The sequence below is a fragment of the Dermacentor albipictus genome, chromosome 4, assembly GCF_038994185.2.
Source record: "Dermacentor albipictus isolate Rhodes 1998 colony chromosome 4, USDA_Dalb.pri_finalv2, whole genome shotgun sequence".
In the NCBI taxonomy this organism is placed as follows: Eukaryota; Metazoa; Arthropoda; class Arachnida; order Ixodida; family Ixodidae; genus Dermacentor; species Dermacentor albipictus.
In genome coordinates this window covers 48550987-48564700 of record NC_091824.1, presented here as the reverse complement: position 1 = coordinate 48564700, position 13714 = coordinate 48550987, and the positions used below count along the sequence as shown (strand labels likewise).

Genomic DNA, 13714 nt, shown 5'->3' with positions numbered 1-13714 from the left:
ATGTTTCAAGCACAACTGGGTATAATTAATAACCAATAGATGACACACGAGACAAAGGACGACAAACGATATTGCACATTTCTGATCCCTTTCTCCCCAATAGGCCCCTATTTTTATTAATCTGAGCCATTAACTACAGACAGAAACAAATGGAATCCCTTGTCTAAGCACAAGCTCCTAAATATATCATCATTACTTAAGCACAACCTTGTTGAAAGACAGCATTTCATTACTTACATCATTAATTTTAGACTACCTCACTATGTCTACACAATAAATATCTGGTTCTTCCGCACTAAAAAAAATAAAAATGAATAAAACTTTGATTTAGAGTGCAAGCTGACATTGCCGACAGCTTTTAGTGTTTGGTCCCATGTCACAAATGCAGTACATGATGCCATAAAGAATATTTTTATTGTAACTTAGCCAAAAGTTTATCTATGTGTTCAGCTGACTGCCCAGCGACTCTTACATAAACTGTCACAGATAAGGCAGTAGAAGCATGTATACCAGGGAAGCACTACTACAGGAGCAGTCTATTTTCTTAGTAATCAGAAAGTAGTAGATTTACTGCAAAGTGGCTTCACATAGCAGTACATCTTTGAATTCATTCAGACATTTGCATTTCCTTACAATATCGTACACTTAGAACAATGGCTCTAACATACCCACTTCACGGCTGTTACAACCACAATGTAACGGTACAATGTGCTTTGTAGAAATGCAAAGTGCACAATGAGTCAATAATTAGGAACTCTATTGTCTCTCGCTATGGTTAGGGTGCAAGACAAGACTTCTGTTGATTCAACACTGGTTAATCTGACCATGTTCGAAAGCCCCAAAAAAGGTGCCAATGGCTTTGGAACATGTATTTTTTTTTTTTACTTCGATAAAGCTCATTGCAATTAATGAAAGTCAGCCACACTGTTTTTAAGCATTCCTCAGAGCACAAATGACGTCAATTTGTAAGCACTGATAAAATGCAGAAAGATGTGCTTCAACTTACGATGAGAGTTGCTACCTTTTTCCTTGCTTCCTCACTGCAAAAATGCAAGTAAATAATTAATTAAAAATAAAAAAGCTAGATACTGTACCACACATATGAACCACCAAGCAAAGAAATAAATGCTCTCTTCTCAAAATATTAGTTGTTACAACAAGCATTTCACTAGATGACTCAGGTGAAGGCCATAACAATGGTTCTGTCAATGCAAATTTAAGCACTTATAGGTCAAACTTCAGTCACTGTACTTACAGAAGACTGATCTGAAAAGAGAAAGAAAGATCATGCGATTCTTTTTGTGTGTGTGTTAGCTTTCAAACCTTTACAACGCTTCATATATTTTTTTCTTATGACATATATGGGACTCAACTTAAAACCACGCACGCGTTGACAGCAATCGACAAAGCTTCGGTAGGGATGGAAAAAATAAAATAAAAGAATGCTACATTTCGATCGCCGTGGCCTCTACACAAGCATTTTCGCAGCATACGTGCAGCGGCGGACGGCCTGCCGACAGCGGGCGGTAGTTACACAGCCGCGCGAACAAGGGAGCTGGGGCTGCCGTAATTAACCACGTATAGCTCGCGGCGCGCTTCAGGGGCAAGACGCCGCGCGACGTCTGGCAGCTGACCGCTGGCAACTTCATACAAGTCGCGTGAAAACGTTGAAAAACGCACTTCTGGGTATGCCGTGATGCAGCGAAGTATCGAAAGGAATGAACCGGCTTTCGCGCAGGTTAAAACCGCCGTCTCCGAAACACATATACAATGAAGCTTCGTTTCTTTCTTTCTTTTTTTTTTCTCCCTTTCCGTGCTGTTCGCAAACAAAGCATCGACAGGGACTTTTAAGAAAGCTGATGTGTCAGCGGCAACAGCTGTCACAAATTAACGGACGGCGACGCAGATCGCGGTCCGCTAGATTCCTGGCGTAGCAGGTAGATAGTAATTTGCGAAAACCGCGCTTGCATCGCGGCGCGGGCGAAGCCATGCAAGCACGCTCGCGCATAATAGCGACGAGATCGCTCACGACGCCTGATGAGCGGCACGCGTGAACGACTCCCGCGATCTCGGCAAATGCAAAGGCACCGTTATTCACCTATGACTTACGATGCCACGCTGCAAGAAATAAGATGTCATTGTTTACGGTTTCGATCTAAGCATCGGGAGGCTCGCGAGAAGCTGCCATCACCTGATTGACTGCTCGATGTGGGTCTTCATCCAGTTGTTCCTGACCGGCTTCGTTGCTTCGGTTTCCAGCGGTCCAGAAAACATGCCCATGTTCTCAGTTTCTGACACATTTTCTTTATAATCAATCCCGTTAGTCAAACGACTACTAACGTCAATAGCACAGTCCGCAGCTTCCACTTCAGGGGGCTCGTCTTTCACACAACAGCCGACTTCCGATTTGACCGACGCTTTTTCTTTCTTCAACGTCTTCGTTTTCGTAGGATCCATAATTTAAGTTAAGATTCACAAGTTTAAAGCAGAGGACACACTTATTTAAAACGATTACCATTTTGGCACGGGAATCAGCTGGACGAGTTGTTAGAGGACGCCGTAAAAGATGTCACCAAACCTACTCGTCTAAGTTTCCGTCGTCGTGTATAGGGCTGAAATTTTACGAACAAATGTCTAAATAATTATAAAGGCCGAAGACATTATTACGGTACAATGACGATGCCTCATTAAGTTGACTAATTTTTCGTCGCATCATATTCAGACCAGGTTTTCTTGCAAGCCGGTCGATAACGCGCATGCGCACTAGAGCACTTTCGCTTTTTGCATTCGTCTTTGTATTTCGCTACAGGCATTTGTGTGTGTGCTTGCATTAAACAACCGATTGTACTGCGGCTGCGCAGCGAGCGCGGACTGTCGTCGCAAAATACAATAATTAAAGCTTCTCCTTTCACCTTGGTACTGCGCCTTCAATAAAATTATGCATTACTTTTCTATGCATATGCCAAATGACGGGACGATGCAGACTGCGGAAGTTTCATGCGTCGTATTCAGGATTGACTTGTTACCTTTAATATAACGAGTTGCATCACACGCGCGCGCACAGATACAAAATAGTTTTATTAGAGTTGCATAGATTCCAGAGGGCGCAGCCGCGCCGCGTCCGCAGCTGGTCCGCAGCATTCGCTGGCTTGGTGGCGGAGAGCGTGCTGTATCGGCGTGCTCGTATTGTTCTGCAAGCGTATCTTTTCACTCATTGGAATGTCAGTATTAGCTGCGAATCGCTTAGGAATTTTGTGGCGTTGTGGAGAATGAACTTTCGCTGAGACATTCCGTTCGCCCTTTTTTAGCATGGCTTTTCGGTTGGTTAGACGCGTTCTGCTGTGGCTCTAGCTACATTGCTACTGTGTGCAATCGGCGCGCCATTCTGCCCAGCTGGTGTTTAAAAAAAAAAAAAAAAGATGCACAGCTCCACGCATGTAAGCAGCACACGGGCCGATTTCTTTTTCTGTTCGCTAAATAAAGCTCGCCGAGCATTTTCTTTCGCTTGCTGTTGCATCAATCGTTTTATTTGAAGCCGCCTGGCACCTGTGCTTTCTGCTGAACAGGCCAGCACGACTGTCCGGCAAAAATGTCGCGCGCATTTTTGCGTCTCTCCTGCATTATTATTTGGAAAGGAAGCGCTGCGTCGTGTCTTAAGTTTCAATGGCCTTCTATCTTTCGGTGCTCGCTGCCGCAGTATGGGAGACACCAGCGACAGGCTTCCGGAGATTGAGAAGTCGAAGGACTACTCATCGCAGAAACACGGCGGCGAGGTAATCGCGCTCCGCAGCTTTTCGGGCTTTTCGTCAGGGTCGAAGTGCTCGATTACTGCTGACCGATAAAAATGTACCTGGGACAACTCGTACAGCCTATGCCAAGGACGACACTGAGGTACTGAATCTGTAAATTACACGCAGGACAAGTCTATGGCTGTGCTCTTGGAAAAAAACCAGCAACTAGAAAAGCAGAAGGCTGATCTGCTGGCGCTCATCAAGAAACAAATGAAGTTGATTGACATATTGAAGAAGCAGAAGGTACACAAGCTTTGCATATTGTGTCACGAACACGTAAATTCGCCTTACAGACTTAAACAATAGGCGAGACAAAACGCATATACATGCTTTTAACTGGTTTATTTGAAACTCTGTCGTCGAGAACGTATGCACAAACATGTGACATTAGAACATGTGCGCTGTACTCGTGTTGCATCAAAAAAGTGATGAAGAAATTGCTTTTTGGTTGCCATGTGTGTAGTGCACAATATAGGATCGAGTGCCACATGTGTGTGCATGCATATTTGACAACAGGATTTCAAATAAACCAGCTGAAAGTATATACTATGTCTCGTTCTTTCTATTGTCCACTTCTGTTTAGGTGCATTTGCATATTCATAATGCTGAACCATGTTGCCCAGCTGTGTTGACCTACTGTGTGGTGCTGTCGTGCAGCCAACCCCCTTGGAATTGGTTTCTGTTTCAAGGAATCGAAACTGCAGTGCAAACATGTGTCTAATTTCCTCTGCCCTTGCTTTTTTTTTTTCCCAGATACACTTGGAGTCTACTAGAATCATCCAATTCACAGAAGAGGAATTGATACACCTTTTCAGTATGGACAAGAAGGACCAAAATCTCTAGAACATTGGAGTCTACACTATATACTGGCAGATTCATGTTTACCTGTGCAACAGGCATGCAGACCAGGGACCAAGTATTTGCAGTAGATTACATGTATTGCAGATAGGTAGCAATAATACTGCATGCTGCTTTGATGCCAATATTTTCATGTATGCTGCTGTTAGCCACCTCTACCTGCTTATGAATTAGGTCAGCACATGCAATTGCGAGAAAAATGCAAGTCCTTAGCTGAGGCCTGGCTCATGCCAACCCATCAATGTATGGTCTACTCATTTGAAAAGAAAGCTCCATGGATGGAAGTTTGATACCACAAGTCAGAAGATTGCGATCATGTGATGATACAAAGGCTCTTTCGTGCACTTTAGACTTGTTAAAACTTTTTGTGACAGGCACACAAATTCCACACTGGTATAGCAAATGTTCTGAAAAAGTTTACAGACATTACTATGGTGAAAACAAATTACATTTGCTGATGGCGCACGCCTGATACTTATATCCAATGTTTTTGTAACTTTAGCACTGAGAATTTTATCTACCAGGACAAAGAAAAACATGCAGACTGCTGAAGTTTTCAAATTCATATAATGCATAGTTTTATCCATTTCACAAACCTGAAATTCTAAACACGTTTAATTTGCAACGAGCATGCAAAACAATTGCAATAACTAACTTGTCCCGTCCCTGCACACATTTTCAGTGTTGCTTGGCAGGCTTGATTAATATACGCAGGCCAATGTGTGCTAATGTAACGGTAGGCAACTTTCGTGCAGTCACAAAAGCAGTGTTTAGATTCTTGTTTGGCATAGCTTAGTACCTATGAAAGGAGAACATAAAATAAAGAACTGAAGCATTGAGAGAGAAAGAAAGCAGAGGAAAGGTAGGGAGGTGAACCAATGAACTAGACGGGCATCCAGTTTGCTACCCTACACTTGGTGTAAGGGAAAGGAGGAACATAAGAAGGTTTAAAGGGACACTAAAGAAAAATATTAAGACAAGCTGAATTGAAAAGATGAGGTGTCTGTAATAACAAATTCATAATTCGCAGCGAGAACAGAGCTTTTGTCAATGAGAAAATGACAAAAATAGAAAAGTCAGAATGGTGCCGTCTGCTGTGAACTATATGGCAATTCAAATGTGACGTCAGCATCGATTGATTCACAGAGTGACAGAGAGGGAGGTCATGTGGAGATTATGTCAACTTGTCTGCTCTGGCGCGGGCAGTTCAAATTCAAGAGCAGCAGTGGGACCTCCTGTGGCAATATTATATGCAACAAAGTGGTATATATTGGCACACAGAAAACTATGATAGACTTTCCGATGAATAATGTATCAATCTAGCTGGACAATGTTTTGCTTTAGTGTTCTTTTAATCTCTCAAAGCAGCAAACAGGGATAGTGGGTTGGCTCTGGATTAATTTCGGGAGCCAGAGGTTCTTTAACATGCAGCTAAATCTAAGCACACGAAAATTTTTTGCGTTCTGCTCTCATTCAAAGGTGTCTGCCATTGATGGCAATTGACCCTGTAATGAAATTAAACAAAGAATGAACTAAAACTCTGCAACGGAACATCATAGTCACTAAGCCACCATGGAGTTGGGAAAGACATGTCTGAAAAAACAAAAATGAGAACAGCTCTCTGGCAATAACAGCTGCCTGAGCAATAAAAGTGAACCATGGCAAAATACTTGGCACAATGGCTTAAAAACGTTTATTGAAACATCATATCACAAAACAATACAATCAACTAGACTGCAAGCAAAAAGCTTCAGAGAGCATCAAAGGCGTTGGCAGGTTTCAACAATGCAAGCAAAAACTCGCTCATGGAATGTAAAATACTAGATATACTGTATAGAGAGTGAAAAAGACGAAGAGACTCCTTGGGGGCCTACAGGCTGTAAATAATCTACAAAATACGAGAGCCAGGCAAGAAAACCGGCTTGCACATTGCACTCGGGCGATGGCCGCTGTCGTCGATGTAGAGAAATACTTGCAAGGCACGTTAAAGTTATCTGTAGATGACCAGAAGTTGACTAGCACTTCTGCCCACTTCGCTTTGCTCATCACCCTTGCATCACAGCAGCAGTGACCTTGGAAACAGGCCCATCTCAACATAATCGTCCACTACCTGGGGGGCAAAAAATGAAAAAATCAATGCAGCGAATTTTGCAACTTTGGTACAATTTTATAGTTTCTCTGTGCTGTTTGTAACTCGAGAGACAAGATGATGCCTTGTGCAATTTGCATAGACTTTTGAAAGCAGGAGAATGTGGATAACCGAAATTTCAGAGAAGTCGAACATACTTTTGTTTTGAATCAAAGCGTAGAATTTTCAATTTAATAATACTCCTGTCAAGTGGGTAAGTTAAGTGCACTTCAGGACCTTGAGTGACACTTTAGGCTACATGTTACTAAATGGGAGAAACAAAGTGCACTTGCAGTTAAAAAAAGAAAGAAAATGTAACAGACTAAAGCCCAGACCGCACGTATGTGTCGCACCCCCACGCCCCCACCCATGCGCAGACAGTGTGGCACGGCTTGTACACGCCGAAACGCGGTGCAATCTCGCTAAACAGCTCCTCTCTGTTATCGCGCGCTTGAGCTGCCTCGCGTCGGCGCGTCTGGCTATGCAGCTATGGTGCAGTACATTCAACTCTCAGTGAAGCAGATTTATATCATGCAAGAAAGTGCTTGATTTCTCCTTTCTGTGCTGATCTACCAGCTCTAAAAATATAACAATTAAGTTTATAGATATCGAAGCATTTTGAGACGCTGTCAATAACAAAGTACGAAGCAGCATCTTCCAAGGCGTCTATGAGTGTGCGTAGTGAGCATGGGCTGTCGCGCGTCCGCAGCGCATGTGTGGTCTGGACTCAAGACCGTGCTTTTTGAAGATGTAGATTAAAAAGAAAAAAAAAAGCCTTCTAAAAAGCGATTGCTTTACGCTGTACTATACATAAAAACAAACTAAAAAAAAGACGAGAAGCGTGTTGCAAGTTGATGGCGGCCAAGATGAATGCCCAGCCAGTCCAGAACAACATTGTGGCATGTGACGAGGTGGCATTCGATCCTGCTAGAATAGTATATGAGCGAGTTCTTTTCTGATTATTTTGTTAAAAGCTGTTCAAAAACTAAAAAGAACTTAAACTTATGGGTCCTTTTTTTTATGCATCACATTTTGTACCATTCAAACCGCTGGCTAAGCACTTGGCCAGCAAAGTTTGTTCCATGAATGCACTCCGACGGGAGCGTAAGCTTGCCCACCTGACAGGGGTATAAAAATCTCATATTTGGTGAAGGGTTTTTTCACTGGGCTTGTTGGTTGGTGCATATTAACTAACTGTCTAACCACATGTGTTGGTCAGCGTCAGCATATATGCGCTGTGCATTTTCAAATAAATTGTACGTTCATAGTCTGTGCTTGTGTTTGTTTCCTTCCTTGACCCGTCCTTGCACAGTTCACCCACAAATCTCATATTTGGTATGTGGGGATGCGCGACCCTCGCGCCTCCCCTGATGTTTTTCCCGCATAGCGCGTCTCCTGTAGTGCGGCTTCGCCGCGCACGCGGCGCTCGGAGTGGTACAGGCGCAGTGCGAGAGATGGCGCTAGTGTTGCGCTGCTGCGAGGTTACTTGGGCGCCGAAAGGAAGGCGCTTGCTCTCTTTGGTTCGAGACAGGAAGCGGGACGGACGTGCCGCACGTGCAGCAACCCTCTTCCCCGGCGGGTCGCCGAACAGCGCGGACATTCCGCGCGCGCGGCGACCGATGCATCTGCGAGACCGCCTCGCGTGGCCGGCTTCGAACGCGCCACGATTCGCGTGACTATACACGCGAACGACCAGGCGTTGGGATCCAGCATGGGGCGAACATATTCGCTCGCGAGGACGCGGTGAGTCGGACTTCTAGATTTGTCGCGCGCCCATTGGCATGTTTTGTGGATAGCAACTCGGCTAGCAGACATTGATCTATGAAAGGTGCAATAAATGCCCTTGTGATTGTTTGCACTACTGTGTTGTCGTTCCTTTGTCCCAAGAGTACGGTGGGAGAATCCCACATCAGATCCCACAGGTAATGGCTGAATATCCCCCCCCCCTCCCCCTCCTTGAGGCACCAATTCATTCTTTTCACTGAAAACTTAGTTTCGCCACATTTTTCAAGTCTTCAAAATCATAAATAGTATACTGCTGCAAGCATACTAAAAATTTTCGATTCTTCTGCGAGTTTAGTCACGTTTACAGAATGTGTACTCCATGCAGGAACTCTCCCCACAGAAATGTCAGATATGAGAACATCAACTACATTTTGTGTCTAGCATACTTGGGAAAGCATCTATCCAGCCACTGAAGTATACGCCGGATGCAAACCACCGTGAAAAACACCAAGCGAAATGAGCCCGCTACATGATGACATGATACGTGATGACATGATACATGTACATGATGACATGATGATACCAAGAGAACGATACCAAGAGCATGATACCAAGAGCATTCAGAGATCTACCTTGCAACTCGTCTTACTAAACACTTTACATATCTTTAATCTTTCAGTACAGGTGCAATCAGAAGTGTTTCAAGATCTTTGTGACGCACTTTAGATATCATTTTCATCAATACTTTTGCTTTCGATTCACTATCTTGTGTGCGAATTGTGCGCACCATGCCCGAAGGGGCTATAAAGCATAGGTATGCTTCCGCAAGCCCATCTGCCATGTAAAAAGGCCCTTGTGTTGGGAACACTGAAAATTTTAAGCGCACATTTGTAAGCCAACCAAGAACCATAGCGAACTTTTGCTGCGACAGCAGTTAAGAGTTGAGGCCGTCCAAGAGGAAAAAAGCTATTGGGAAGTTGGTGGTGTTCGCTGTGAAAGGCCGCTGTTGTCATAGTAAGCGAGTTCTTTCCTTCTTTATTTAAAATTTAAGCCATTCGGCCAGTCAGATAAGCCTTCCAAACGGCATTGCGCATATTGAAGGCAACGGATAGGACTTATTTGTACCACCCTACCTCTAAATATAGCTTTAAATATTTACCTCTTAGTAGACAGGGGAACATAGTAGAACCTCACTAACGTGATCCCGTTACGTACGATTTCCTGGCACCAATGTTTGCGATCGAGAACAGAAAAAGTGACCCATTAGAGTTGCGCTTCTTTTTTATCGTTTCATACGTTCCCAGAAAACGCACTCCTTCGGCACCAACTTTCAGCACATAGCCAAATTGCGGCCGCTCGATCCCATGGAAGCAAGAAACAGCGCTAGACGTGCACTGTTGAGAACAGTAGTAAACGACAGCAGCAGCTTGCCCACAATGTTTCGAAGAGCGCAAACAAACTTGCTGAAGCCTCAAAAACAACAATGTGCGTCTCGGAAGGCTCAGAACCCTCCAGCTCGAGTGCATCGGCATCTCTAGTTGCGATGCTTCGCGTCACCTAGATGTCAACTGCAGATGAGTCAGCCAAATTTTTCAGCGAGTTCAGATTGTACATTTTCCCAGTTAGTGTTATTTTTCTTGCATTTCTTTGCCCAACAGGTGTGTACGGTTTTATACTGTGTTAATAAAGTCCACATTTTTCTGTGTAGTATTCGCATTCAACTTGAAATTTTCCCTTCTCAAAGACCTCTATGAACTTGCTACAATGTCATGCAGGGTACAAAGTCACATAAAAGTTTAACGATGACAAGTATCAAAGCAAGAAATGTCAACATAGGAATAAGTTTCAAGCCTGCTTACTTCGCTAATGCGTTCCTTAGTCATCTCAGGAACGAGGTACGTGAAACCGGTGCCGACAAGCTTGCTTCCATCCAAGCACAAATTCCTGTCTCTGAGAAGCTCCTGTAACAACAAAAATGTGCGAGGACATGAAGCAACTAGAATGCTGCACTCCTTACTAAGTGCAAGTTAAAAGTGGCGGAATACAATTTGCTATCAGTGGGAGCCGGACTGACAAACGTTGTAGAGGTTCTGGGCTTGGCTTCGACTCACGGCCAGTTGCCTTTTCTTCCACTTTGATTTCAGCTTTCCTTCATTATCAATATGAAGCATGTCACAAAGTTAGCCATCACTCATAATTCTAGAGTAATAGACGCAATGGTGCAAAAAAAGAAGAGAAAAAGAATGCATTAAAGACATACAAAAATGACATGACGGACGGAAAAAACTTTAATGGGAAAAGGACCTGCGAGGTTGCCAGCCCAGGCTCAGGCCTCCCGGGCATTATGTGCGGTGAGGCATAGCCTTTCCACCACTGCCCTGGCCCGCTGGATAACCCATCGTTGGTCATCTAGTTCCGAGCTAGTCAGAGCGTTTAGCCATCGCTCCTCAAGAAGGTCCCACTCTATGTCGTCTTCTACGCATATTGATCTGATCTCTGTGCATTTCCATAAGAAGTGTGCCATGTCTGCGTGTTCGTGCTTGCAGAGCTTGCAGCTCGCGTCTGGGTATTGTGTTGAATTTACTCTGTTTAAGTGTACTGGGTATCGGAACGTTCTGGTTTGCAACCTTCACCAATCTGTCTCTTGAGACCTGTTGAGTTGTTTGTGGGGTTGTGGGTATGCTTCTCTTTGTTTCGTGTAGCGTGTCAGTATGTCGAGGTATGTGACCAGTCTGTCTCTGTCGTCCTTTATCGCTTCTTCGTTGTCGTCGCCTTCTCCGTGTTCTCCATCGCCTCCACTGCAGTCCTTACCCCTTCCCCGGGGGTTGCGGGTTGTTGGGCCATCACTGTCCGTGCTGCGGTGGGTTAGTTTTTGCGCGGCTCGGTGGGCCTTCTAGTTGAGGTTGGGAGGTGTATTCGTGGTTACTTCTCCCATATGTTCCGGGATCCATTTGAGATATTTGGGCGTAATTTTGCCGTTCTTAAAGTCTTCTGCTCTGCAGTTCAGGATTTTGGCCGCCTCGGTGGAGACCCAGCCCTTTGTGAAGTTCCTAATAGCCGTCTTGGAGTAGATCATTATTCTTCTGTATTTTTGCCGATCGTTGATTACAGCCAATGCGACTGCCGTTTCTTCCGCTGCCTCCGACAATATGGTCCTTACGGAGCCCGCAGTCACGGTCTTTCCTTTCGTGCATACGACCACCATAGCGAAGAGGGAGTTACCTTTGTCAGCGCCGACACCACCACTATTGTCCCGGTTTCGGGGGTACCATGCGGCATCTATGAAGAGCACCCCCTCTCGCATGCCGTGGTTTTTGAGAATCATTTTCGTGCGTCATTTTTTTCTCTCGACATTATGCACGGGGTGCATGTTTTTCGGGATATTTTCCGTGTTTATTGCGGCTCGGACGTCTGGGTGAATCTGCGTCTTGGGGCCGTTCATTCCGTGGTAGTTTATGCCAATCTTTTCCGTGATTTCTCTGCCCCACTTGGTTCCAGAGGGTCTTTTGAGTTGGGCTATCCTCTGTGCTTCCGCGATTTCCTCCAGCGTGTTATGTACCCCGAGTTGTAGTAACTTTTCGTTTCTTGTGTATTGGGGGAGACCCAGCGCTGTCCTGTACGCTTTTCTAATGAGCGTGTCGATCTTGTCTTTCTCAGCCTTGTTCCAGTGGACCAACGCCGCCATGTACGCAACGTGGCTGATCGCGAAGGCCTGAAAGAGCCATACGACGTTTCTTTAATGCCCCTCCTGTTGTTGGAGACTCCCTGTATTAGCTGAACGGTCGCCGTGACTTTCTTTTCCAGGCATGTTATAGTTTTCGTCTTTGTTCCTCTGGCTTCGATCCAGAGACCCAGGACTCTAATCTTTTGGACCATGGGCATCTCCGTGCCTTTTCTCGTGGTTAATATGATTCCCCTTTTGTGTAGTTCCGCTACGTCTCTGGACGGTTTGCTGAGCCTCCTGGGGCGGTAGAGTAGCAGTTACGATTTCTCCGGCAAGCACTCTAGTCCGGTGCCCTCCAGATGATTTTTGATTGCTCCACTGCCACTTGAAGTCTGTTCTCCATATCGCCCTCGCTTGCGTCCTTCATGGCCCAAATCGTAATGTTGTCTGCATAAATGATGTGATTAATGCCTTCTATTCTCTCCAGTTGTTCCGACAGTTCGATCATGACGAGGTTGAAGAGCATCGGTGACACGACGGACCCTTGCCGTGTGCCAGCATGCCCATGTCCACCTGGATACTTTCCTCCTCGTCCAGTCTGATTCTGGCTGTTCTTCCTGTAAAGAAATTTTGGATATACTTATACGTTCATTCGCCCAGGCCGAGTTGTGCGATTCCATCGAGGATGGCCGTGTGCTTGACCCTGTTGAAGGCCTTGTTTAGATCAAGTCCAAGTATAGCCCTAAAGCCCCGCCCCATGGTGTCTATGACTTGCTCCTTGAGTTGTATCATGGTGTCTTGGGTAGAGAGCCCTCTTCTGAAGCCAATCGTGTTGCTGTGATAACGGCCGTTTGACTCTAGGTAGCCATTAACTCTACTCAGGCAAGCGTGCTCCATTGCTTTACCAACGCAGGAAGTGAGAGATCGGCCGCATGTTCTGTATTTCTAAGGATTTACCCTGCTTGGGGATAAGGATCACGTCGGACCTCTTCCATTCGTCGGGTATCCCACCGTTCTGCCAGCACTCGTTGATGTAGTCTGTCAAGTGGCTCGTTGCCTGGTCGTCCAGGTTCCGGAGCATCTTGTTGGTCACTTTGCCGGGCCCGGAGCCGACTTGGTCTTGATGGTCTGAAGGACCGCCTTGATTTCTTGCTGGGAGAAATCTCTGTCGAGGTCCTTGTTGGGAGAGCCCGAGTAGTTCCGGTGTTCAACGGCTGGAGGTCTCTCGAGGTACAGCTTGACGATTTCATCACCCATTTCATGGATGTTTCCTTTGTTCTTGTGTCTCAGTTTGGTCATTTCCGCTTTCGCTGCTGTCTTCGTTCTCGACGGGTCGAGCAGGTGCTTGAGGATCTTCTACGTCTTGCCCGTGTTGATGTTGCCGTCCATGGCGTCACATACCTCGTCCCAATCCTGATTGCATAACTGGCCGCAGTGTGTTTCGATGTTCTTGTTTAGTTCCGTGATTTTGTGCCTTAGATTTCTTTCGTGTTTTTGCCCTTGCAGGCGTTTCTGGATGGATTTTTTGGCTTGTACGAGGTGCGCGAG

The 13714-nt window shown here is 45.3% G+C and overlaps 3 protein-coding genes across 3 annotated transcripts in view; 1 reads left to right on the top strand and 2 right to left on the bottom strand.

Annotated features, from left to right (window-relative positions):
- Window positions 1-2625, bottom strand: part of LOC135915389 (mucin-5AC) — a 50191-nt gene extending 47566 nt beyond the window's left edge. The window contains exons 1-2 of the mRNA XM_065448426.2: window positions 2192-2625; window positions 1007-1040 (exon numbers count right to left, since the gene is read on the bottom strand). Of these exons, the coding sequence (XP_065304498.2) occupies window positions 1007-1040; window positions 2192-2457 (300 nt within the window). The 5' untranslated portion in view covers window positions 2458-2625. The remainder of the gene's footprint in view (window positions 1-1006; window positions 1041-2191) is intronic.
- Window positions 2626-3111: 486 nt separating this feature from the next.
- On the top strand, window positions 3112-6170 carry LOC135915392 (testis-expressed protein 9). Its single transcript, XM_065448428.2, has 4 exons — window positions 3112-3221; window positions 3698-3773; window positions 3918-4034; window positions 4545-6170. Exons 2-4 carry the CDS (start codon window positions 3699-3701, stop codon window positions 4632-4634), a joined length of 282 nt encoding a protein of 93 aa, XP_065304500.1. The 5' UTR covers window positions 3112-3221; window position 3698; the 3' UTR covers window positions 4635-6170.
- Window positions 6171-6316: 146 nt separating this feature from the next.
- Window positions 6317-13714, bottom strand: part of LOC135915391 (uncharacterized) — a 50166-nt gene continuing 42768 nt past the window's right edge. The window contains exons 12-13 of the mRNA XM_065448427.2: window positions 10362-10463; window positions 6317-6759 (exon numbers count right to left, since the gene is read on the bottom strand). Coding sequence (XP_065304499.2) covers window positions 6706-6759; window positions 10362-10463 — 156 coding nt within the window. The 3' untranslated portion in view covers window positions 6317-6705. The remainder of the gene's footprint in view (window positions 6760-10361; window positions 10464-13714) is intronic.